At 44.2% G+C, this 27,197-nt stretch overlaps 3 protein-coding genes across 4 annotated transcripts; 2 read left to right on the plus strand and 1 right to left on the minus strand.

The window, feature by feature from the left end:
* Nucleotides 1–3,758: 3,758 nt before the first annotated feature.
* LOC133140796 (granzyme A-like) lies at nucleotides 3,759–6,112 on the plus strand. The gene is made up of 5 exons (XM_061261005.1): nucleotides 3,759–3,985; nucleotides 4,410–4,557; nucleotides 4,814–4,952; nucleotides 5,121–5,393; nucleotides 5,772–6,112. The coding sequence occupies exons 1-5, from the start codon at nucleotides 3,856–3,858 to the stop codon at nucleotides 5,928–5,930; spliced, it is 849 nt and encodes a 282-aa protein (XP_061116989.1). The 5' UTR covers nucleotides 3,759–3,855; the 3' UTR covers nucleotides 5,931–6,112.
* Nucleotides 6,113–11,777: 5,665 nt separating this feature from the next.
* On the minus strand, nucleotides 11,778–25,883 carry LOC133140692 (cell division cycle protein 20 homolog B-like). The gene is made up of 12 exons (XM_061260817.1): nucleotides 25,745–25,883; nucleotides 25,552–25,629; nucleotides 19,638–19,875; nucleotides 19,095–19,192; nucleotides 18,667–18,703; nucleotides 18,216–18,329; nucleotides 17,140–17,342; nucleotides 16,477–16,571; nucleotides 15,548–15,770; nucleotides 14,437–14,562; nucleotides 13,941–14,058; nucleotides 11,778–11,951 (listed from the first exon to the last, which is right to left on the minus strand). Exons 1-12 carry the CDS (start codon nucleotides 25,805–25,807, stop codon nucleotides 11,806–11,808), a joined length of 1,539 nt encoding a protein of 512 aa, XP_061116801.1. The 5' UTR covers nucleotides 25,808–25,883; the 3' UTR covers nucleotides 11,778–11,805.
* gpx8 (glutathione peroxidase 8 (putative)) lies at nucleotides 19,777–21,993 on the plus strand. Of its 2 annotated transcripts, none has more exons than XM_061260819.1 (3): nucleotides 19,777–19,849; nucleotides 20,667–20,928; nucleotides 21,782–21,993. In XM_061260819.1, exons 1-3 carry the CDS (start codon nucleotides 19,820–19,822, stop codon nucleotides 21,943–21,945), a joined length of 456 nt encoding a protein of 151 aa, XP_061116803.1. In that variant the 5' UTR covers nucleotides 19,777–19,819; the 3' UTR covers nucleotides 21,946–21,993. The 2 variants fall into 2 exon arrangements, with proteins under 2 accessions (XP_061116803.1, XP_061116802.1); XM_061260818.1 differs by lacking the exon at nucleotides 19,777–19,849 and adding an exon at nucleotides 20,081–20,315.
* Nucleotides 25,884–27,197: the final 1,314 nt, after the last annotated feature.

A 27,197-nucleotide genomic window follows, 5' to 3' on the forward strand; every position in this document is an offset into this window, starting at 1 on the left:
ATTCATCCCTCAACTCCTCTACTGTCAGTCCTTTGAATCTATCTGATAAATTATCTGTGCTATAATCAGGAAGGCCCTTAAAGCCTCTTAATCTTCTTTCGGCATTAACATCCCTCCCGTTTTCCTTATCTTTCCTACATTTTTCTCTCTTTTATTTCCCAATCATCCACATTGTTTTCCTCATCTTTTTGCTTTAACCAGGCATTATGCTCCTCCCCTGTAGGAGCAAGCCCACACTTCTCAACTAAGAATGTTATTACATTTACCGTTTTTTTGAAAGCCAGACTCCCTGGATCACCAACTACCCATTCAGCATGTTGAGTCTCCTCCAAGGTCATGCTAGAACACATCTCAGACCTTTAGCCTTGCTCTCTAAAACCCGAAATCTAAGTCCTCTGACTTCAGACTCCTCAGTGTCCATAAACTGTTGTATATTTATCTTGAACCACATATTTTTCCTCTTATGGGCGTTTTTACTCCTACCCCACTGGCGTGTGCGAGGGGTTAACAATGCATTCCTGCCTAACCCATCTTCTGTCAATCTCTCATCAGGCAGGCCCAAGGCCGGGTCCTCGACAGGGCGGTGAGGCAAATCTTCCATTCTGAAGCTAACAGCGATGGACCACATCCTGTCGAGATGAAATAAATATCAGTCAGAGCAGCCAGGCAAACTCCATTACATCATCATGAAAGGAAAGGTCCACCTGTTCACTTGTCTTCCAGTTCTGCTCCTGTGTCTGACAGCAGGTGAGTCTGCAAACACACCGGTATGTGTATCTCTGGGTCCTAACAAAGTTTACAGAGAATGCCTTGTTAATGTGAAAGGTGAGAGGAGAAGATGGTTCAAGCTGATAGGAAGGCGAAAGTAACTCAAATGACCACGCGTTACAACAGTGGTATGCAAAAGAGCTTTGAACACACAACACGTCGAATCTTGAAGTGGATTTTGCTACAGCAGCAAAAGACCAATAAGTCTGATACCTGATCACTGAGTGTATTTTCAGTGCAGTCTGCAAGTATTTAGACTTATTTTTTGTTGTTTTGGTTCTATACTCTATACCACAAAATATTTAAGGTATTTAGAGCTATTTTGGGTGATCCTTGTAGGAATGACAGCTTGTCTTATACATTGGACAATTTGCTGATCGGCTGTTTCTTGGCCAGCAGTGTGTTTTTGCACAATTATATTGTGGCATTTGCATTTGGGTTCTGTTGCTGTTGTCTCTCAACAGGAGGACCTGAGATATTACAATATTATTATTATGTTGTATGCATGTACATTATTGTATGCACAGTGGTGCGCACAAATAGGGGTGCCTCAGGTCAAAATTGCCCCAATTGTAAAAAACATTTTACATTTAATATCTAAGTGAAAAGAAGTGAACTTTTAAATGGGACAAAGTTAAGCATCACAATTTCTTCCAATTTTAAGCAAGATTACTTTTTATTTTCATTTTTTACAGTTTCAAAATAACAAAAAAGGAAAAAGGGCTTGGGCAAAAGTTTAGGAACCCTGTCAGTTAGTACTTTGTAACTCCTCTGTGGGAAAATATAACAGCGTTTAAAGGCTTCCTGTAGCCAGCTAAGAGTCTTCTCGCTTTTGAAATTTTTCCCTGTTCTTCCTGGCAGAACACCTCTAATATTCTTCAGCCTCCTTGCATGTACGGCATGTTTGAGATCTCCACTGATTTTCAATAAGATTTTCAATAATATAAATCTCAGGTCAAGTTTCTCTCAGGTCAGTGTATATTATGTGTTTCTCTCCGGTCAGTGTTTTCTCCATTTTCCCCATCTTCATTTCTTTTGTTGCCAAAAGAACAGTGTGTGTTTCTTCTCTGTGTGACTGTCACGTTTCAGGTCTGTCTTGCCTTGTTTTATGTTTAATCATTTTGTCTTAGTCACGTATTGTCTTAGTCTAGGTTCGTCATGTTGTTTAGTTTATTTCTTGTTATTCTTGTTACGATAAATTGTCTTGTCATGTCTAGTTATGTTTTCGTTACGATTATTTTACCTTGTTATGTTGAGTGGTTATCGTCTTAGTTCGTTTAGTGTTATGTTTTGATTTATGTTTATTGTTACGTAAACTGGTCGCTGTTTAAACATACACTTTTACATGTCTTTCCGCAAACCTTGCATTCCGGCTTTCTCTCTCTCCCTTTCTGTCACTCACACCCTAATTGTTTCTATTTGTCTATTTACTAAAACTACTAATGCTAGATCAGGATTGGGTAATACTAACAGACTAATCATGTGTTCATGTTACCTTACGTTTCTCGTGCATGTCATTTACTAATTTACTAATGCTAGTGCAGGATAGGTTTACTAACGATTACTAATTACCTTGTTAAACTTGTCATCCATCGCACCTGTTTTCCATTCCCTTGCTGCTCTCTAACTAATTGTCTACACCTGTCTACACCCGCATTTATAGCCCAGTTGCACTTCTGTTCGAAATTGTCTGCCTCTTGTCCGTCAAAGCAATGCTTGAGCATTATTACCAGTGATTTCACGTTTAGATCCAAGCCTGTTCAAAATCTTCCATTCTGAGGCTAACAGCGATGGACCACATCCTGTCGAGATGAAATAAATATCAGTCAGAGCAGCCAGGCAAACTCCATTATATCATCATGAAAGGAAAGGTCCACCTGTTCACTTGTCTTCCAGTTCTGCTCCTGTGTCTGACAGCAGGTGAGTCTGCAAACACACCGGTATGTGTATCTCTGGGTCTTGCTGGTATATAGGTCTTGATAAGGGATTGAATATATACAGGAGCTGATCCCTTAACTGCCTGGTACGCGAGCACCAAAGTTTTAAATTTGATGTGAGCCATAACAGGCAGCCAGTGGAGGTCGCTGAGCCGGGGGGGGGGTGGGGGGGGAGCCGGGGGGAGCCGGGGGGGGGGTGGGGGGGGGGGTGGGGGTGACGTGAATGTCTGGGAACATTGAATATTGTCATGGTGGGAGGTCATTCTCACTGGTGCCACGAGAGGGCCGAGGATCATTGTTTCCACCTGTTCCTCGTTTACTCCAGGGGAGTTACCTCCCTGGAGAGTATGAGTCAGGTACGGTGCTGGTGGATAATTCTCTCATTGCTAAAGAAAGAGAAATATCTAAAAGGTAGAAGTATTGTGTGTGCTGGCGCCTTCCTCAAGGGTTTTGTTTTTTCTTTTGGACTCGTGTGAGTCGATGGTAGAGGGACGTTGTCCCCGGTGTTGTATTTTGGTTTGCATTTTTGTCCCGAGCTGCGTCTCGAGGTTTTTATTTTCGTGTCTAGCTTTTCTTGCTAGGTTGTATTTTAGTTTGGTTTTCACTTAGTGCCCAGCTATTTGGCACGGTACCAAAGTTATTGGTTCGCCCTGGTTATTAAGGGTTGTTTTACGTTCCCTAGCCGTTTTTGAGCTACTTTTCTGTTTGCGATTTCGAAGATTGGTTTGTTTAATTTCTATCCCTCCCATTGTTCCGGGAGAAGTCCTGTCCCTAGCTGGGTATCCCTATTTCTGTTCTCCCTGGGATTTAGTGACGAACACGTTCGCGTGTTGGTTAAAAAAGGTTCTACCCTTGGTCGCCCCTGGCTCTCCGCTTAGCTTCCCACGCTACAGAATACTAGACGGGCTGCAGCATTCTGGATCAGTTGTAGGGGTCTGATGGCAGATGCTGGAAGGCCAGCCAGCAGAGAATTGCAATAGTCCAGCCAGGAATCGGCAATCTACCATGTACGATTGTGTGTATCATGCACACACAAAAACACACATTTATGAACACAGACAGACACACACACGTGAGAGAGAGATCACATTTTTGAATGATTGTGTAAGTGTGTGTGTGAGCCACATTTTCCTCTTTGAGGCTAACAGCGATGGACCACATCCCCTTTAGAGGAAATAAATATCAGTCAGAGCAGGCAGGCAAACTCCATTACACCAACATGAAGGGAAAAGGCCACCTGTTCACTCATCTACTAGTTCTACTCCTGTGTCTGATAACAGGTGAGTCTCTCTACAACCGATATGTGAACCTCTGGGTCCCAATACAGGGGCATTATTGCAATCAATATTATTTTTACTGACACTCTTTCAAATATGATTCATATTTGCTCTATACTCACTCAGTGGCCACTTTGTCAGGTACACCTGTACACCTGCCTGTTACTGCAAATATCTAATCAGCCAATCAGGTGCCAGTAATTGAATGCATAAAAGCATGCACACATGGCCAAGTGTTTTTTTTAAACTAACAAAAAAATCAGGAGTTGATTCGATTGTGCCGTTTGCATTTGGATTCTGTTGCTGTTGTCACTCAACATGAGGACCTGGGATATTACAATATTGTTCTTATGTTGCATGTACGTACACTGTTGGGTGTATATTGTGTTTATACATCAGGTCAGTGTACATTATGTGTTTCTCTCAGGTGAGGGGGCAGAGATCATCGGTGGAAATGAAGTGCCCCCCCACTCTCTTCCATTCATGGCTCTCCTGCAGAACTCTGAGGGAACAAAATTCTGTGGCGGCACTCTGATTGACCTCCAGTGGGTTCTGACTGCAGCACACTGCAACATGTGAGAGACTCCTTTGATTCCCAAAAATAACATTTCCCAATGTTTATCTTTTCATCCTAACATTCCCAGCATTTACCTTTCCAATCTAGCAATCCAAAAATATACCCGCTGTCTGTATTTCCAGTTTTCACTTACTGTCTATACTTATGTCTGTAATTCCTGCTTGTAATTACTCTCTATATTTCTGTCTGTAATTCCCAACTAACAACTTTCTGTAAGTCCTGTCTGTACTTACTGTCTGTAACGCTCTACTCAGTTTTTCGAGGGTGCTGTTGGGGGTGCACTCCCGCTCAAAGTCAGAGATGGAGTACCGACAGCTGGGGAACGTGAAGGACAAAGTTCCTCATCCCTTATATAACCACACAACCATGGACAATGACCTCATGCTGCTGAAGGCAAGTTATTATTATATCCATGAAGTTTGACAGAATGAGTCAGACCTCTGAATTAATGCTCATCATCCGGTGTCGACACAAACACAAAGGCAGCTCTGACAGAAATTGAATAGATTGAAAAGTGTGTTCTGGTATGCGGCCATCTTAGCCTGTGACTCTTCTCCTCAGCTTGACAGGAAAGCCAAGAAAACGGAGGCTGTCCAGCCCCTCACACTGCCCCCTCCTGTTCAGGATGTCCCGGCGGGGACGGGCTGTGTTGTAGCAGGATGGGGAGTCACCGAAAATGATGGTGGAATGTCAGACGTTTTGATGTCAGCCAATGTCACAGTCATTGACAGAGCCCTGTGCAACTCCAAGGATTACTACAACCTGGACCCCATCATCACCAATGAAATGCTGTGTGCTGGGTCTAAGGATGAGAGTCACGCAGACTCCTGCTATGTGAGTCTCATATGTACACACACACACACACACACACACACACACACACCTGTTCAGTGAGTCTCATATGTACACACACACACACACACACACACCTGTTCAGTGAGTCTCATATGTACACACACACACACACACACCTGTTCAGTGAGTCTCATATGTACACACACACACACACACCTGTTCAGTGAGTCTCATATGTACACACACACACAGAAACATACACACACCTGCAATAGCACACAAACACACATGCTCAATAACAGTTTGTATTACATAAGGCACACCCCAGTAAATGAAACCTGCAGGAAATATAGTTTGAAAGTGTAAAGTGACTGTTAAGAAATAGGGCTGAGTGTGTGTTTCTTCTCTGTGTGCCAGGGAGACTCCGGAGGTCCACTGCTGTGTGAAGGGAAACTTAGGGGGGTCACCTCATCTGGGGGGAAACAGTGTGGCGTTAAGGACAAACCAGGTGTCTATGCTGCACTCACCAAGGAACAGACACAATGGATCCGCAAGACCATTGAAAGCCTGCTGTGATGTCATCCATAGCTTGTCTTCCATATTACTTTTGCATTCTTCAAAGAATTAAATATTTATATTAATATGAACAATTGGACTGCTTGTTGTAAACGTGATAAAAAAGCTAAATGGTCACATTGTTTCCCCTTTTTTGAAATGTAATAATACTTTTTCGTCATAATAAACTGATTGCAAGATGAGTTTAGGTGGAATTATTTTTGGTAGCTGATCAGTTTGCAGGTAGTGCCAAAGTCCGGGGGCTGGTGAATAGTAATACAAAAGTTTCCTTTTATTAGTTTTTTACAATCAGTTTGACACTAATTTCAGAACCTTGAGGTCATTTTTCAGAACTGTAGACACAAAACTCAAAAATCATTTGATCACTGAAACAAATCACTAGTTCACAATGACTCAACTTAACTTTCAAAGTATTAGCGTTTCAAAATGAAATACACACATTTGAAAATACTGTCTTTTAATTCATTACAATGCATCTAACTACCAATGTATCCAACTGCTCAAAATGATAAGTAACTGTAACATTACCCCTAAAGCATAGTTTTACAGAAACAGATTACTTGTAACAACATTCCCTGTTTAGATCATGAATGTTTTAGGATAAACAAGTCAATTGACACCAATTGGCTCAGGTGGTAAGAGCAGTCGTCTGGCAGTGTGAGTGAATGGGTGAATGACAAGCAATATTCTGGTCCAGAAGAACAATGCACAAAACAAAGCTAAAAATCTCTTGGTCATACATATCTTCATACCCTTTTCAAAAGTCATCATAGGAAGGAGGAGCTGTTCTGCAAAAGTCACAAACCAGTAGGGAAAACATGTTCCTTTACTTGGTCGAGCTAAATCCCTGTATAACTACTTATTGCCATGGGAACAGCACACAATATAAGGTTAACCATATATAATTGATACAAGTGTTTAACCGTTTTAACTGATACATATCACACATTAGTATAATCAAATTCTATAGGTTTAATACAAACTGCTGTTGTTAGTACATTCTTATTCTTTAATATATGTTTCACCCTCGGCCTAAATCCTAGGGCACAAGGTCAGATTATATTCATCTTGATTGAATATTGCAAATCATTTTCTGTGTATTTTGAAGACAAACACTCAGTGTCCACTTTATAAGGTAGACCTGTACACCAGCTCATTAATGCAAATATATATTTTGAATCATGTGGTAGTAACTCAATGCATAAAATCATGCAGACATGGTCAAGAGGTTCAGTTGTTCAGAATGGGGGATTGGTGGTTTGAGTATTTCAGAAACTCTTCCTGGTATTTTAACAGTCTCTAGAGTTTACAGAGAATTTGAGGCCTTGGAATTTGAAGTTAATGAGAGAAGTCTTCTGAGGAGAAGGGCCAGACAGTAACTCCACAGTAACTCAAATAACCACACGTTACAACAGTCATATGAAGAGGAACATCTCTGAACACACATGTCGAAACTTGCGGTGGATTTTACTACAGCAGCAGAAGGACAATACAGTCCCGGCCAAAAGTTTTGTCGCATGAGTGAACAAAAGTGGCAATTGCTAATTACCCAACTCTTAATTAGCTCATACAGTTAGGAAACAACACAAATTAATCATAAGTGTCTGAAGTTTATTTAGATACTAGCAAAACAAAAATTTCATAGATGCTTATAAGGTTTATTGCTTGATAATGATGAACAATAATTGAATAATTGGCGGCGCTTGGGATGGAGCTCTCAACTGACGATTCATCTGCCACTTTTCTGCTGTCCAACCTTCCGTCTGGCTGTGGGCCTTGGCGTCTTAGCTGTCTCTTGTTTAGCGCTGGTTTCTGGGCAGCAATACGACCTTGGAGACCATTGCGAGCAAGAATCCGACGTACAGTTCTTGACGAAACAGGTGTTGCTGGCATCCACTCCTCCTGGAGTTGTGAGGCGGTTGAGATGGGGCTCGCGTTTGACAGTCGGACCGGCAAGCTGTCGTCTAGAGCAGTTGTCTTGCACGGTCTGCTCGACCTGGGTCTTTCATGGACGTCGCCAGTCTCTTGGTAGCGCTTGCGAATCCTCTCCACCTGCCGTTTAGACACATTGAAGATGTCTGAAACTTCAGCAGGAGACTTGGACTTGAGATTCTTGATGATCAGCACTTTGGTTTCTGGTTTGATCTTGGGCATGTTGACAGAAGCAATGCTGAGCATGAACTTGATGGCTTAAAGTGTCAAATTTCTGCTTTTACAGCTGACTAATCAAGCCCCTTGTTTGTTTCTTCCTTATTCACTGTGGCCTAGAAATTGGAGTTGGCCATTGTGACAAGACTTTTGTCCGGCCAAAACTGGCCTGTTGATCATTATCAAGCTGTAACATTTAGTAACAATTTTGAAATGTGTTCAGAGATGTTCTTCTGTTGTATAATGCCTTTTTTACAGTTTTGGCACCAATGAGATGAAAAAAAGGTACTGACAAGAGCAACAAGAATGCTGTTGAAATAGGTTTGGAGTGGCACTTGCACTAAATATGAGAGCAGCTGGTTTTAAGCATGAATATAAAATAAAAATATCTAATGCAATATTAATGTCTGGATGTGGTATTTAGTAGAAGAACCGCAGCAGCGGATGCAAACCTACATAGAGAAGTTCCCTGCAGATGTTGTGCAACATCAGGCCTGTGGCTTTCAGCATCGCCATGGGACCGCCAGAGACCCCTATCTGACACAGACAGTTGAGCTGCAGATTGCATTTTGCTAGCTTCTAATGAACTTTGGATACTTATGATTAATTTGTGTTGTTTCCTAACTTTATTAGCTAACTAAGAGTTGGGTAATTAGCAATTGTCACTTTTGTCCACTCATGTGACAAAACTTTTGGCCGGGACTGTAAGTCTAATAAAATAAATACCTCATAAAGTGGTCACAGTGTATGTCAGTCCCATCATTACAATGAGGAATGTTAGAAAATGCCTTCACATCTATAAAACAACATCTATTAAACAACATCATCTGTATATAAACCGGTTCATTCACATAAAGCAAAATTCAGCTTTAGAATGTGACACCAATGCAGAGATTAACACAAGTGCCAACTACTGGCTTCTGAGCAGGGTGTTATGGGAAGTGGAGTCCCTCAGGGATCAGCATGTAGATTTCTGTCTTCCAAGTGACACATAGCTTTTGGGCATGGGCCTGAAGCTTCCAGAATAATTTAATTTAACATCCAAATAGAAACTAGATGTTTTGCCCAAGCAGTAAAAAACCTCAGCTGGATGGATACTCATGGGCATAGAAATCAGCCTGTCAAGCCTAGTAATGAGCTATAGTTGTGAGCCTCAACCTTGCTAGTTTGACAGTGATGAAATCCTTGATGAAAACCTTCACACACTATCACAAGTCGCTCACTTAGAAAATAGGGCTACAAGAAAGTAACCTACCTGGGGAGTGCAGATGGGCCTAGCATTTTAGATAAATGATGTTCAAGCGTAAATTCAGGAGGACATTAAAAAAGTGTTTCATGGTTTGATCATTGGCAATTTAGTACTTGATCACACATGAAGGTAATCAGGGAAACTGGAATAATTATCAGTTAGCTGGTGCCAATTTATTATGTGGGGAAACTGCACAAAGATCACACAAACAATTGTTATTACTTTGAGTGCATTTTAAAATTGCACTCAAAGGAATTATGGATAATATCTATTAAAGGTTGAGCGATTGATTTTCGTCATTGAACTGCAGTCCTCCAGAGATATGAATCAATGAGAGATTCGAATTAAATTCTGCCAACTAGCTAATGTGGAGACGCTGTGCTCATGTTGTATAATGCCTTTTTGACAGTTTTGGCACCAATGAGATGAAATACAGGTACTGACAAGAGCAACAAGAATGCTGTTGAAATAGGTTTGGAGTGGCACTTGCACTAAATATGAGAGCAGCTGGTTTTAAGCATGAATATAAAATAAAAATATCTAATGCAATATTCATGTCTGGATGTGGTATTTAGTAGAAGAACCGCAGCAGCAGATGCAAACCTACATAGAGAAGTTCCCTGCAGACGTTGCGCAACATCAGGCCTGTGGCTTTCAGCATCGCTATGGGACCGCCAGAGACCCCTATCTGACACAGACAGTTGAGCTGCAGACTGCTGAGTCAGTTGAGTAAGTTCCACTATCACTCAAGCATATCAACAAAACTGCTTACTGCCAACGAAGAAGGTTTGCAATGACATTTTCCACATAAATTAGAGCTACATAAGTTATAGCTCAGAGGCTACAAAGTTTAAAAAGTAGTTTAAGAAGTTAAAGAGTAACCATGAGTATGTTTGTTATGTTGAACTGATTATTTATAAAGCGCTAGTGCCCTCTAATGCAGCTTAAAAATGAGATAAGCTTCATTTGGCAGCTGTAACGCCCGCTCTGCTTGTGTTTTGGTGTTGGCATACCTGTTGGAATGACAAGTGCGTGTCCAAAAGTTCGGCAGAATGCTTGGGAAGTGCGACGACCGATGGAACGACCGGGAAAATGATGTAGCGAGTCTGGAGTAATATATGCCCCATATGTGGACAATACATATGTAGCATATATGAGTGATGCATATATGTCCCATACGTATGCCAGAAATACACTCAGTGAGCACTTTATTAGGTTGACCTGTACACCAGCTTTTTAATGCAAATATTTCATTCGCCAATCAGGTGGCAGCAGCTACATGTATAAAAGCATGCAGATGTTGTCAAGAGGTTCAGCTATTTTTTCTGACCAAATGTCAGAATGGGAAAGAAACATGATTTAAGTGACTTTGATCAACAATGATTGTTGGTGCCAGAGATGGTGGTTTGAGCATCTCAGAAACTGTTGATCTCCTGGGATTCTCACGCAAAAAATGGTGCAAAAAAAAAAAAAAAAATCCAGTGAGCAGCAGTTCTGCAGACAGAAACGCATTGTTAATGAGAGACGTCAGAGGAGACTGGCCAGATTGGTCAAAGCTGACAGCAAGGTGACAGTAATGCAAATAACCATGCATTACAACAGTGGTATGCAGAAGAGCATCTCTGAACACACAATAAATCTAATCTCTAAGTGGATAGGCTACAGCAGAAGACTTAAATATGTCTAAAAATACATCTAATAAATACCTAATAAAGTGCTCACTGTGTGTATATGTGCAAATATGAAAATGGGCCAATTTCTAATATGGATATATATTAGATTTCCATTATTATGTGTGAAAAAACATTCAAACGTTCATAAGCCCGTTTCTTGAAATGGTGAGTCAGAGAGGGGGGGGGTCGCGCCTCATCAGGGCTGTGATGAGGAAATGTGCAAAAGCAGCGGTCACAGCAGAAAGCAGACAGATAAGCAGCAAAACACTGATCTAATCAGCGTCAAACATGGAAACAAAACCAGGCAAGAAAGAGCAGAGCTTAATGTGCAACACAATACAATATCAGTGCAAAACTTTATTAGAACTAGATACTGTCAGTAAAAAAAGTACATATTCACTTTAAAAATACTGTTTCAAATCTAATTTCCGGTGGCTCAACAGGGTTATGTGCTAGCTTTAGTCCATAACGGGGTAATTTTTCATTGCCTTAATCCATAAAAGGGTTATGTGCTACTTAGTCACCATCGCATGAGAGTCTACAGAAACTCGAGAAAGAGCTATACAGAGATGAACGACAGGAAATGGCTAAAGCAAGACCCACAGCTCTAGTCTACAGCATAAGAAGCAACACATGGATTAAGTTTATAGTTTATTATAAAGGCAGAATAGGGCACAGAAACAAGGTCCTGTCCAGGTAAGCTGCAGAAGAGAGATACTGCAGAGCTTTCTTGTCTCCATCTGCAGTTTTGGCACTTGTGTGGAGTAGGGTGGGGCAGTGGGGTGTGTGGGGGGGCAGTAGGGAGTTAGGGTTGGTCAGGGAAGTGATCGGGGAGAAGTGGGGTGTCCTGAGGCCGGTTGTCCCAGAGGCACGCCCGCTGGTCTGATCCGCAAGACAGGATCCATTCTTCACCGGAGCTCAGCGCCAAATCCAAAACCCGGCCTGTGTGCCCTGAGCAACAGAACAGTCCGTCATCTGAGCGGCAGTGACATCATACTCTTACACAGTCCGTCATCTGAGCCGCAGTGACATCATAATCTTACACAGTCCGTCATCTGAGCCGCAGTGTGACATCACACACTGACACAGTCCATCATCTGAGCCACAGTGCGACATCACACACTGACACAGTCCATCATCTGAGCCACAGTGTGACATCACACACTGACACAGTCCATCATCTGAGCCACAGTGTGACATCACACACTGACACAGTAAGTACAACTGGAATCACTTTAGTACATATCCAGCATGTGTACACTGGTTGTGTGTACAGAATGTAAACTTGGTAATTGGTGTCTCATACACACATAAAATATAATGTGACATCACAGACTTCCTTGTAGTACACCATTATTCTTCTGTGGTTTATGTCAGGAATGAAATTCACAACTGCCCTTGAACATTCTCTCTGTTTGAATAATGACACACAGCATCCCCACCCTCACCATTCCGGACCTGTTTATTAGTCATCCCACCCCCTGGTGGCTGGGTGAGGAGTTGCCCTCTGACTGTTCAGAGGAAGGGTTCTCCTAAAGGAGCTACAATCACCAAACTCCCATCATGCTCTACACCTGTGCAATGCCAATTCAACCTTCCATCATGCAATGGGGAACCTGGCACCTACTATGTCATATGAGCGGTCATAATGTGCGTCCGCATTCTACAGCGCTACCATTAGCCGTTAGCACCTGCACTCAATAATGATGTGGGGATTCAGTGGTGCACAGTGAGGGATCAGCGAGGCCATGTGTTGATGCAGCATCAAGGCAAATTAAGTACATCAAACATAACAAGACCAAGTGAGTTTTTTATCATAATTTGCCAGTTTTTAAGAAGTGTGTGAAAAAATATAAATTTTACATTTACATTTTTGTCATTTGGCAGACGCTTTTAATCCAAAGCGATTTACAAGTGCATAGGTTCCACCACAAGTCAAAGCATCACATCCATAACTAGGAAAATACACATGGAATGCTGTTCTAAACATATAGTCGTCATCATAAGTGCAAATTCTTTTTTTTTGGGTTAGACAAGGAGGATAGGGATATCAGAAAGGGGGGCGGGGGAAATCAGGAGGGAGGACTAAGGTAGAGTTTGAAAAGGTGTGTTTTGAGTCTGCGTTGAAATAGGGAGAGGGATTCTGCTGTCCTGACAGTGGTAGGCAAGTCATTCCACCACTGAGGAACCAGAACGGAGAACAGGCGTGAACGTGCAGCTCGACCGCCAGGTGCACGTAGAGAGGGAACCATAGGGCGACCAGAGCTGGCAGACCGGATTGGTCTAGCTGGGGAGTAGGGAGTGATCAAGGATTGTATGTAAAGTGGGGCAGTCCCCTTAGCAGCCTGAAATGCCAACACTAGGGCCTTGAAACGGATGCGTGCGGCAATAGGAAGCCAGTGGAGGCCAATGAGAAGCGGGGTGACATGAGCCGACCTGGGCTGACTGGTGATCAGGCGGGCTGCAGCATTCTGGACCAGCGGGAGGGGCTTGATGGCGCACGGTGGGAGGGAGTTGCAGTAATCCAGGCGGGAAATGACGAGCGCCTGGACTAGGAGCTGGGTCGCTTTCTCCGTCAGGAGATGACGGATACGGCGTATAATTTACAGAAAGAACCTGCAGGTTCTGGCAGTGGAGGATACTTGTGGAGCCAGGGTGAGGCAGTTATCAAGAGTCACCCCAAGATTCTTTGCCGTACGGGAGGAGGAAACTACAAAGTCCTCAACAGTCAGTGAGAGGTCGATTGACGGAGAGGACTTAGCAGGGATGTAGAGAAGCTCAGTTTTGGCAAGGTTGAGCTTCAGGTGGTGGGAAGTCATCCACGCAGAGATATCAGCCAAGCAGGCAGAGATCCGTGTGGTGACTTGGGTGTCAGGGGGGACACAGTGTCAGGTTCTGGCAAAGGGACTCACACATATGCACACACATACACACACTTACCCTGGAGCTGGGCCTTTTGTGTAAAGGAGGGGAAGGTCCAACAGTTGATGTGATTGTGAGGAAGACCATGGGCTGTGAAAAGCTCCTTCCTTCTGCAGCTCCACCGTAGAGAGCAGATCTAGATACACACACACACACACGAATACGGATACAAATACACACACACACAATATTAACCCATAGAACTCCAGCTCCAGCCCTTAATCAACCTCATAACTGCCTTAATCAACCCAATAACTGCCTCAATCAATCCCGTAACTGTCCTAATCAACCCCATAACTGCCTCAATCAACCCCATAACTGTCTTAATCAACCCCATAACTGCCTCAGTCAACCCCATAACTGTCTTGATCAACCTCATAACTGCCTCTATCAACCCTATAAGTGCCATAAGCAACACCATAACCGTCTTAATCAATCAAATTGCACAAGCTCAATCAACCCCATGACACTGGTTAAATCAGTTTGTGCGAATCTGGGTTGAGAGCAGACAGACCTGTGAGTTTGTGGGGACTGAATGCAGACACGTGTCTCTGTTTGTGTCCCAGACCCTCAGCACTCCGTCTGTCCTGCCACCTCCCACGGCCAGAACCTCCGACTGCCAGGGACACCATCCTAGAGCCTACACACTCACACACACGCACAAACGCACACATACACGCACGCACACACACACACACTCACACACACGCACGAACGCACACATACACGCACGCACACATACACACGCACACGCGCATACACATGCACACAGTGACACACACAGACGCACACGCACGCATACGCACGTGCACACACTCACACACACGCACAAGCGCACACATACACGCACGCACACATACACACGCACACGCGCACCCACATGCACACAGTCACACACACAGACGCACACGCACGTACACACGCACGCACACACAATCACACATGCACACGCACATACACGCACGCAAACATACACACACACACGCAGTGACACACACAGAGGCGCACACACGCACACACATTAAATGAAATCCCAGTCCCAATGTATTCTATATATCCTCATAAGACAGCTAAATGTTTTATTATACTAACTATTATGCGAAATGAAACAAATGCAAGTTATATTCTAGCATGTTTCGACATTTCGTGTTCAGCTAATAAGTTACACGACCACGTTTAGCCACATGAATGGAGGAGCGGCTGCAGAATGCCACTGGAAACACGTTAATAAAAGAGTGTGGTTGATTCAGAACCTCCGCATGAGAACACAAATCACCAGGCGGAACTTTACGATTGGAGCAGGGTCATACAGAAGGGACTTTAAGTGCGCTCAAGAACATATACAGACAGCCAGTCCACGTGGGTATGCATAATATACAGTATACTATGTGGCAGTAGACCAGTGGTCCTCACTTCTGTGAGTTAACTGTGTCATTACATGCAGTCATTGATCAATTAAGTTGAGTAGCAACAAAAGCCAGCACACCCTGTGGCTCTCCAGGACCAGGAGTGAAGACCACTCGTATATGGACTACGGTCATACAGACTGGACCATGGAATGGACAGCAGTGGGGACTGACTCGGGTACTACAGTGTCGGGTGTGGTGACTCCCAGGCGACCGGACCTTGACAGCGGTTGGGTGGGGTATGCTGGAGATGGGCGGGGCCCTGTGGGTCACCCCTGGGTCCCTGGGCCAGATGCACAGGAGCCCGTCAGTGCTTCCGCTGGCCAGACGGTGACCGCTCGGCGACCACTCCAAACCGCACACGCCCTTCCGAAGCTGGGCCCCGCCCACCGGCGGGCCCGCCCGCACGTCGTGGTGACGGATGGAACCCAGGAGCGAGCCGCTGCGGGAGACAATGACATCATCAGCGTGACCCATGACGTCACTCAGCCCAGACTGCGGCCAGAGTCATGTGACCTTGCAGCGTAGTGGTTAAGGTACATGACTGGGACCCGCAAGGTCGGTGGTTCGATCCCCGGTGTAGCTTCAATAAGATCCGCACAGCCGTTGGGCCCTTGAGCAAGGCCCTTAACCCTGCATTGCTCCAGGGGAGGATTGTCTCCTGCTTAGTCTACTCAACTGTACGTCACTCCGGATAAGAGTGTCTGCCAAATGCCAATAATGAAATCTAATAATGTAAATGCCACAAAAATATACTTTATCTTTATACACAAAAAGCTGACACACACTCCAATGTTCATGCACCAATACATCAATCTCTTGTGTGACTTTTTACAATAAGTCAGAATAAAGCTGTTACCCCTTAATTTATTGGACAGCCTGGAATTGCTGTTGTTAGCAGAAGTAGTGGAAAGTGTGGATTGTTACAGCCATTCCTGATGGTGATGGATTGTACGTCTATCAACTTCAGACTCAAATTTAAGGCCAGAGAGTATGTTTATTTATGTATAATATTATGACAATATTATGCCGGTGCTCTAACATTCAGTATCGACAGACAGACAGTCTCCTCTTACCATCATCATGACACACAAGAAAGCACTCCCACACACAGACCCATTTGCATACACACACACGCAGCGCAGTACCTGCTGATCAGCTGTTGGTTCCAGGTAAGTGCTCCCACCTGTGACAGGTGTCCATGTACACTTCTCAATTTACTTCTGCTCTCCACATCCCAGAGCTGGAGAGAGAAAAATCCCCTCTACCATTGATACATCTCCTCCACCATAGACACATCCCCTCTACCATAGATACATCTCCTCCACCATAGACACATCCCCTCTACCAAAGATACATCTCCTCCACCATAGACACATCCCCTCCACCATAGATACATCTCCTCCACCATAGACACATCCCCTCCACCATAGATACATCCCCTGCACCATAGACACATCCCCTCTACCATAGATACATCTCCTCCAACATAGACACATCCCCTCTACCATAGATACATCTCCTCCACCATAGACACATCCTCTCTACCATAGATACATCCCCTGTACCATAGATACATGTCCTCCACCAGATACATCTCTTACACTATCTCCTACACCATAGATATATGTCCTCCACGATAGATACGTCTCATCCACCATAGATGCATCACCTCCCCCACAGATACATCTCCTCTCTCCCAAACCCATCCCCTCTGCTGCACACATCTATTGCTTCAACAAATATAAATATTGTTACAATGCAAAAATGTCAACCATTTTAATTCTGTCCCAGCAAAGTGCAGAAGGTACCTGAATCTCTCCATCTCCTGTCCCGATGGCGAGAGTGCAGCCATCTTGGCTCCAGGAGACAGATGTGACAGAGCAGGTGGAGGTGTGTGGATGGAGGTGGATGCTGCCCTGCAGTCTGTGGGTTTCACCACTCCACAGCACCACGGTGGAGCCCAGCGCCAGTGCCACAAGGCTCCGCCCACCCCTGTCCATCAGGCTGAGGTCTGCAGGGGAAGTGTTGCCAGGGCGATGAGAACAGTGCTCAGGGCATTCTATAACTTTACATTACAATGATTCACACTGGTGTTTATCACTGTAGTTATTACTGCGATTCACACCAGTGTTTATGACTGGAGTTATTACTGTGATAAAGAGTGGTTTTTATGGCTGGAGTCATTACTGTGATTAACACTGGTGTTGGTGTTCATGATGGGAGTCATTACTGTGATTAACACTAGTGTTTAGGAGTCATTATTGTCATTAATACTGGTGTTTATGACTGGAGTTATTACTGTGATTAACACTGGTGTTTATGACTGGAGTTATTACTGTGATTAACACTGGTGTTTATGACTGGATCATTACTGTGATTAACACTGGTGTTTATGACTGGATCATTACTGTGATTAACACTGGTGTTTATGACTGGATCATTACTGTGATTAATACTGGTGTTTATGACTGGAGTTATTACTGTGATTAACACTGGCGTTTATGACCGGAGTCATTACTCTGATTAACACTGGTGTTTATGACCGGAGTCATTACTCTGATTAATACTGGTGTTTATGGCTGGTGTTATTACTGTTCCCAGTTGAGCTGCAGCATGGATCCATTACTGGTCCTATTGTTGATTATTGGAATAAAGGGACATACTTCAAAATAGAGGCGATTTGGATTCTGTGATACTATATGTGTGTTTGTCTAATTCCATTCTGTGTGTTTGTCTCTGTGTATAAGTATGTGTGTGTCTGTTGTCTGTGGACGTGTGTGTATGTGTCTCTGTTTGTCTGTCTGTGGGCATGTGTGTGTGTGTGTGTGTGAGAGAGAGAGAGAGAGAGAGAGAGAGAGAAAGAGAGAAAGGGAGGGGTGTGTACAGTAATTATCCTGCAGTCCAGGGATAATCATCCTCAGCTGTGGCTCTGGCTGGCTGCAGTGCATGCTGGGAGCTCTGTCCAGGACAGTGAAGGGCTGCAGCCTGGAGCAGGAGGCTGGAAAACAGGGCATTTACCATAAACACACCTGTACCACATATACACCTGTGTGACATACACACCTGTACCATAAAAACACCTGTACCACATATACACCTGTGTGACATATACACCTGTACCATAAACACACCTGTGTGACATGCACATCTGTATCACATACACACCTGTATCATAAACACACCTGCACCACATATACACCTGTACCATAAACACACCTGTGTGACATACACACCTGTATCATAAACACACCTGTGTGACATACACACCAATACTGTAAACACACCTGTGTGACATATATACCTGTACAATACACACACCTGTACCAGATACACACCTGTTTCAGCACCTCCAGAGTCTTTCCAATAGCAGCCCTGCAGGAAAGAAAGCTTTCATTTCAATCCACTTTCACCAAATAGTGGCTGACAAATACCAGGGAAATCAAGTGACAGACAGCACCCTGGGGTTACTGTGAAGCTGAACTGTCCAACTAGCATTTTCACACTAAACCCAATACCCCTAAAACCATCAGACCTTACACCCTACACCCTACACAATGTAAACCCTACACACCCTAAAACCAACACACCTTAAACCCTACATGCCTAAACCCAGCACACCCTAAACCCAAGCTCCTGACTATGCTGAAAGAGTATGTGCCTCATGGCAAAGGCGTCCTCAGTAATAATGTGAAGATGTGTGGATGCTGATGACCTTGGATATTGTGCCAAAGACTCAGTGGCAGTACCCTTTTCAGCAATTCACCTGGTCTGCGGCTTCCTTTCTGTCATTGGCCGGAGTTTCCTGCTGCGTTCGGCCAGAGGAGAGGTCACTGCAGTCCCCGTGTGCCAGGCCCTCTCTGTCTGATAATACGGGACGTCAGAGGTCATGCGGATAAGACTTGCTGGGTCACAATGACGTTTGGTTTAGACTCAGGGCGAGTCGAGTGCGTTTACAATTTTTGCTAAGAACAATGAGCACAATCTATGTCGGGCGACAATAGAACTTCTTGCAATTACATTTGAGCGACACATAGTGCTACAGCCGCAGAAAATGAACAGCACACCTATCCTAAGATGTGTGAATAATATGTGCTTTCATTTGTCAGTTATTTAGTTTTAGTAAATTAACCACTAGAGGGTAGACAAGAACTAGTCACAACCAAGTTTGGGTCCCATGAACTGATCTGTCCTCTGCCTCATCTGTCCACTCTGTCACATCTATAATGCATTGTAAATAAAATGAAGTTCAATTGGATTCATAAGGAACGCTGTGGCGATTGCCCAAAAATAGATATGGGACACTAACTTTGATTTGAGGGCGTTTCCAGGTCACCCAGATGTGAGGGGGAGCGGGAGGCGTCATGTGGTGGGGAGTCGAGCCGCAGTCTCTGACACACGGTGTCATATTCTGAAATGAATGAATGCTGCCACCCCGTGGTCACCGGGCTACTAGCGACGGGCAAACCGTCGTCGTTCAGTCTTCGCGCGATGCGGCTCCGAAATCTGCGATATGAGAAGGTTGGAGTTCGATGTTTTCTGTTCGTCTGTGGAAATATGTTTATAGATTAATCATATTATCACAGAAAAGCATGGCGACAAGAGGCAAACAAATTACATTGCAATTTTAAGTCCCGACTGTAGGCCAACTTTGGCGCATGTTAGCCGAGTTGAAGGAGCTGCCTCACTCTTGGTTGGTGTGTAACATGATGCTGATGACGGTGTCAAATAACCTTAAAATCCCCGAATAGCTCTACAATTCCGGTTTTCTCCCAAGATGGAGGCCCTTCCAGGGGGTTACCCTGTAAAGGCTCCTACACCGAAAGCCCGAATGTTCGTAGTTTTCTTTAGTATGGCGATATGCATGGGTACTTTATTTTTACTACAGACTAAACTATCAAAACCAAGAAAAACGAAAGACTTTTATTCTTTTGATGTACGGGATATAAGAGGGAGGGTTGTTTCTCTGGAAAAGTACCGAGGCAAAGTAAGTAAACATTTACTAGAGTTTAGGCGTCTAACGTAAAGTTTGCTTGATTATACATTTAAAAATGATAATGAATTTCTTATTGCACATACGTGATTTAATTTCCCTTTTTAACCAAACGAATGAATTCCATGTATGCTATGCACAGATTTCCGCTATGTCTGCATATTTGCTCTGCTAACTGACAAAACGTGCCCTGTCAACAGAATTATCCTAAACTGATTAAATAGTTTATTGGCTACGTTGTACCATGTAAGTTTTGCGTATGGTTTTTAGGTAAACGAATTCGCTGAAGCTAGTGTACTGTTGAGTATTGGCTTTGTGTGTAAAAAATAAAATCTTATCCGGTAGGCGTCCCTGGTGGTAAACGTGGCGAGTCAGTGCGAGCAGACGGAGCGGAATTACAGAGAGCTTCAGGAACTGCACCGAGAGCTGGGGACGTCTCACTTCAACGTGCTGGCTTTCCCGTGCTCTCAGTATGGAGAGACCGAACCTTGGGCCAGTCGCGAGATTGAACACTTTGCGAAATCAAACTTCGGCGTCACGTTTCCCATTTTTAGCAAGATAAAGATAATGGGCTCTGAAGCGGATCCTGCCTTCACATTTCTTACAGGTATTGTATAGCCGTGCACTGCTGATGACGCGTAACAGAGCGCTCTCCCACTAGCTGTTGTTTTACCCGCAGCGACACTAACCTGCTTCGATGGAAATCTGGAAAGACTAGACCAGTAATAATGGATTTACACGGGGCCTTTCCAGATCCCCATAGCACTTTATATTAAAATCAGCAACTGCATCTGCATTTGGATGGGAGATGTAATTGGCATTGGTGGGCCAGTAGGGGATACTCTTCCCCTTGCATTGAACGAATATCAATATCCTGGTGCAGTGACAGGAAAACAACGTTCAAGGAGAGACAGTCCTTTAGATAAATGGTTAAACTGAGGTCCTGGCTCACTGGTAATTAAAGAATGGTTGGACAACATTTACCAAATTGGGGGGCTCTCTAGTGACCCCCACTGGTCCATCAATGTGCCCATAGGCTGCATGTCAAAGCCACATATGACAGGTCTTCCTTTGACTCCACTCTATGCAAGATTAGCTGCAGTCTACGGTGTGAAAAAAAAGAAATAGTGCCACCACATTTTTTTGGTTGCCTATACTCTACTGTGGAGTTTGTCCATGAATACGGCTGTAGTTGCAGGTAACTGAACTTCCAAATTCAGGTGGGAATTTAATGTACTGTATTTAGTCCTGCATTGGGTGCCAAATATATGTATTTATTTATTCTTATATTAAGGTGGGGACTTCTCAGTGTCCTAGGAAATTTCCTAACCTGGCTAAATCTCATATGGCACAGGATCCCCATGACTGCACTGAGGTTTGGTACCAATGGTCTCTGCACAGAATGTGACTGACTGACTGTGTGTGTGTGTGTGTGTGTGTGTGTGTGTGTGTCTTTACAGACTCTGTGCAGAAAACTCCAAAATGGAACTTCTGGAAGTTTTTGGTAAATCCGGACGGGAAGGTGGTGAAATTCTGGAAAGCTGAGGACTCCATGGAAACGATCCGGACAGAGGCCACTACACTGGTGCGGGAGATCATTCTGAGGAAGAGGGCAGAACTCTGACAGCTCATTGGCTCACTAAAAGACACAGTTTGATTGGCACCCGTTCCAGTTGGGGGGGGGGGGGGGGGGGGGGTGTGCTTTGAGCCTGTGGACTGGTGATTGCGCTTGGAGTATAACCACTACATGTACACCCTTCTGCTCATGTGACTTAAGTGTATCTGTGAAGTTTAATTGCTGTTTACAGTAGAATAAATTCACTATTGCAGGCCAGACTGAGACAGCTCGCAGAAATACACTTTTAGAGGGTTTCAGACTGTGGAAGGGGTGCACTGGAAAAAACAAAACATTGAATTAGGTTTGCATATTAAATATCAGGCTTTCTGGGCTGTTGTGTTCCTGTGCTTCATTGCTGGCTTATGGGACTCTGAGGGTGAGAGTTAATGGGGTATCGCAGGCGAAGCTTTCTCAGGCACTAACGAGTCCAGGGGACCCCTAAAGGTAGGCTATGAGTGTGTGTACACAGGGTTTTTTTTTTTTCTTTGGCCCCAGTGCAAATAATTTCTAAAACTGTTCCTGCTGTCTGGATTTTGAGTACAGTCAAACCCCTTGCCTCCTCAACCTGTTACACACACACACACACACACACACACACACACACACACACACAATAAATACACGTACATACACCCATATCCACCACATACAGATACTGTACTCTCATTCACTAACCCTCTCTCACAGTTACTGCCCATGTTGTTGAAAGTGCAGGTGGTGCAGTAATGTGTGAATGGAACGGGAAGGTTGAAAATACTGTGTCATTTCATTGTCATACACTTAAACCTGCTCTGGGGAGATATGTGCAGATTCCCAGACACACCAGTACACCACTTGAACTACAACTGAAGAGACCGCAAGTTCATACTATTTTAGAGAAACCAACTAATGCACAGGGACTCCTCAGACAACACTTACACAGCTCTTGGTGTATAGGTGTGTGAGTAAAAACTAATTTGAGAAAATAGATTATAATGTATTTGCAGTCATATTACAGTGGAAAACTGGGCTGGCCAGCCTGTGAATGTCTGTGCTGTGGGATGTAAATTGGCGAGCTGGGCAGTCAAATGGAAAAACATGTCCGTGAAGACCCGCCCACAGGCAACCCCTGTGCAAACAGCAGATTGAAGGGATGCACTGTTAACTGATTGATGGATAGGTGCGAGATTATACATAGCCCATGTTACCTATGGTAGAAATGGTGTGGTTCACGACATTGGCAGTCTAAGTAGGACACGTTCTATTGAACGGCTATAAACGTCTACATTCCGAGTCCGAACCTCTGCCACCGAGTGTGCCCCGAGTTTGCACAATGATGACAAACACATCTCAGCTGAACATTGTGTGGTTTTTTGGGGCCACCCATTATTCCGAGCATGCTTGGTACGGTCGGATTACTAATTACGTCGCCCTTTTATCCGAGTTCCAACCTTCGGATACGAGCGGTGAACGCACCACTAATCTCATGGTCGCATAGATCTGTACTCATGGATGTGGGATGATCTGTTTGGTGGACAGTTATGAGATGAATCGCCTGGTTGGTGGACATGTATGAGATGAATCGCCTGGTTGGTGGACAGGTATGAGATGAATCGCCTGGTTGGTGGACAGGTATGAGATGAATCGCCTGGTCGGTGGACAGGTATGAGATGAAAGCCTGGTTGGTGGACAGGTATGAGATGAATCGCCTGGTTGGTGGACAGGTATGAGATGAATCGCCTGGTTGGTGGACAGGTTTGCAGTGCATGCCCTGATGTGGGAGTGCACTTAGCTGCTGAACATGGCACAGCCAGCTAATGATACACTGCCTTATTAGGACACACCACCTGTACCTGTCGCTCACCTGTACCATGCACCTCTGACACACACCTGTACCACACACCTGTACCATATGGCCAAAATACTAACACTCATCTCGCACAGACCTCACTGCACAACCTGCTAACACTGCAGAAGTAGCATCACACTTGTAGGGTATGGTACACTACTATCTGAGAGATAATACCCCTCTTGGAAATTGTATTGTCCTCAGATGGCTTGGTTGCATAGCAGGGTGAACAGTTGGGTCGCAGGGTGAACAGTTGGGTCACAGGGTGAACAGTTGAGTAGCAGGGTGAAGGGTTGGGTCGCAGGGTGAACAGTTGAGTAGCAGGGTGAACAGTTGGGTCGCAGGGTGAACAGTTGGGTCGCAGGGTGAAGGGTTGGGTCGCAGGGTGAACAGTTGGGTCGCAGGGTGAACAGTTGGGTCGCAGGGTGAATGGTTGAGTTGCAGGGTGAACAGTTGGGTTGCAGGGTGAACAGTTGGGTAGCAGGGTGAACAGTTGGGTAGCAGGGTGAAGGGTTGGGTCGCAGGGTGAACAGTTGGGTAGCAGGGTGAAGGGTTGGGTCGCAGGGTGAACAGTTGGGTAGCAGGGTGAAGGGTTGGGTCGCAGGGTGAAGGGTTGGGTCGCAGGGTGAAGGGTTGGGTCGCAGGGTGAAGGGTTGGGTAGCAGGGTGAAGGGTTGGGTCGCAGGGTGAAGGGTTGGGTCGCAGGGTGAACAGTTAGGTAGCAGCTGCAGCGTGAGCTGATATTTTCACAGCCAGCTAACGTTACACTGCCAACTAACCAGTCACAAACTGCCAGCTAACGTTGCACTGCCAACTAACCAGTCACAAACTGCCAGCTAATGTTATGTTGCCAACTAACCAATCACAAACTGCCAGCTAATGTCATACAGTCACAATATATTACTAATCAGTCACAAGATATTACATTTGCAATTAACCAATCAAAAACACTGAACTATCATTATACTGCCAACTAACCAATCCCAAAATCAGTAAATGCAACACCCAGATACACGGATGTGTTTAGTGATGCGGGCTAGCAGCAGGTAACAGTGAGGTAGTGGCTGCTGAAGGATCAGAGCAGCCAGCTAACTGCACACTGCCTATCTGCCACTTGCAATTCAATTCGGAAAGGTTAGGAGGGATCAACTCTGGTCCTTGAATCCAAAATGGTTCTCTTTTCTCCCAGGCAATTAGTGCTACTGATTGGCCAGGCTGTCTTCACACCTGGCTCCCAGGTAAAGGGAGGGTGGAAAACAAGCAGTTCTCAGACCTTGAGGGCTGTGAGTTGCTGATCCCTGTGCTAGAATGTGAAGAGTGCCTTAAACAGCTGAGCCGTGTCCTTCTCACATGTACTGTAGTTGTGTATACTGTTCATCGGAAAAAGCACTCTCTTGATGGAAGCATTTGTTGCTGGGATTTCATCTTCAGGAAGTGACATCACTGCTGAGCTGAAAGAGGCTGTGCTATTGGAAGCCGCAGTGAGGAGTGTAGCTGCCAGCTGCCAAGTCAGACTACAGCCAGCAGCAGTACACTGCCACCCTGCAACTCCCTTATGTTTTTACACCAACTTCATTGTTCCTATTCCTCGCACTAGTACCTGTTTCTGATACTGTATTTCATAACTTGAATTAGACATTCATGTTGATTTGATATTCTCAAATGTGTGTAAAATACAGCGATGCTCTTCCTTTGCATAGGTGTGTGAATATACAGTATAGTCCCTGTTCAAATGAGCTGTCTCTTAAAGCGCACGGACTAAAGCTATGCTCCTTGGAGCCTTACCTTTGTACTTAGGGTCTTCAGTGGATAGTGCCTCTTGGTCCTTACGAAGTCTTTAGAAAGCTTGTTCATTATATTTTCCTGTCGAATAAAGAACAAAGCGAGGCTTGTAAATAGTATTCAAATTACGTGCAACTTTTACTTCATGACAATATATTTGTATTAAGACAAGAAACTATTTTCGCGATTAGCATACCCACAGCGTAACTTCGTGTGGCTTTACTCTAAAACGGGAATATCTCGCTAACTTCCATTCCATTGTGATAGAAAAACAGACCAGAACATAATATTCAGTGTATGTGCCTGTCCTGAAGCATAAGTCTCTCCGTCTCGCCCACCGACTGCCACAGAACCTGGATAGATGCACCACCCATAAATACGCACGACGGGCGGAACGCGGAGCGGGAATGCCTTTCGCTCCCACGCTATTGGTGGATGTAAGGGATTCCCTGTTATAATGAGACACTGTTGTCTTGGCAACCATGCCAAAGCTACGCGTCATCTGTGGATGCGGGCCTGATTTGAAGGGGTTTAAATAATTGTGACATATTTTGAAAATGTTAGTTATTATTGCCTACATTATATTGAAATACATCTGTAAATATATAAGTATTTTATTAGCTGATCGTGTAGGTTTTTTATATTACCTGGGTGAGTGGGTTTTCAGTGGGGAATTTTGCCCAACTATTCATTCCACAAAGAAAGTAGCCTACTTTCTAGTAAAAAAATGTTTTATATACATTTATACGTTTAATTTAAATAATCTGAATGTAGGCTATTTATCTATATGAATGTCTTTCATTTTCTTAAAAATAAATTGTGTTTCAGATCACCATTCTCCATTATACCTGTAGTAATTTTCAGGGACACAGATATGCCTAATGTGAAGATAACTGCCCGGATTCAATCAACATTTATAAATACATTATTTCGTTCACACTTGGCCGATCCTAAAATATAAAGATGCCTACTGTGTTTCTGAAGAAAACTGCATTTATAATTCATGTTAAAACATTGTTTGTATCCAATGTAATTGCCACCCCCAGCGTTCTTATTAAACGCCGCATGGAGGGATATGTGCCGCGAAACCGTTCACTTTTGCCACCTGCCATTTCCATATGGGCGCCTCGCCGACCTCGCGACCGTCCTGGCAACAGGTGCGCTCAATGGGTCACCAGCAGGTGTTGCCATTTAAAACGAATAATCATAATTTCATAATAAATATCAATGTAGGCCTATGCATGTGTACTTTTGACATATATGTGTGACATTTTGACGTACTCCTTGATTTGCTGTTTTCTGTTCGCTGCTTAGTTGTTAGGGGATTAGCGCAGATTTCCCTTGTGTTTTGGCTTCGTTACTGAGGTTACCGGGCTGCAGAGGAGAGGCGGGTTTTCCCGCAGTCTTGGCGCTAGTTGTTAACGGTAAAACCTGTCATTAACACGCCATCGCTGAGTAATGAAAAAAGATCTAACCGCGCTTCTTACTGACAGTTTGCAGATTCAAGAAAAAAACGTATTTCTTTACAAAGAATGGGAATGGAAATTTGACGAATGCACGCACTATTCATCGGACTATTAGTGTAGCCTACTCTACCCTTCCTGGAGTAGGCTATGCATTTGAAGTTCCCTGTAACTTAAGGAAACTCA

Source organism: Conger conger, chromosome 11 (assembly GCF_963514075.1).
Source record: "Conger conger chromosome 11, fConCon1.1, whole genome shotgun sequence".
NCBI classification, from domain to species: Eukaryota; Metazoa; Chordata; class Actinopteri; order Anguilliformes; family Congridae; genus Conger; species Conger conger.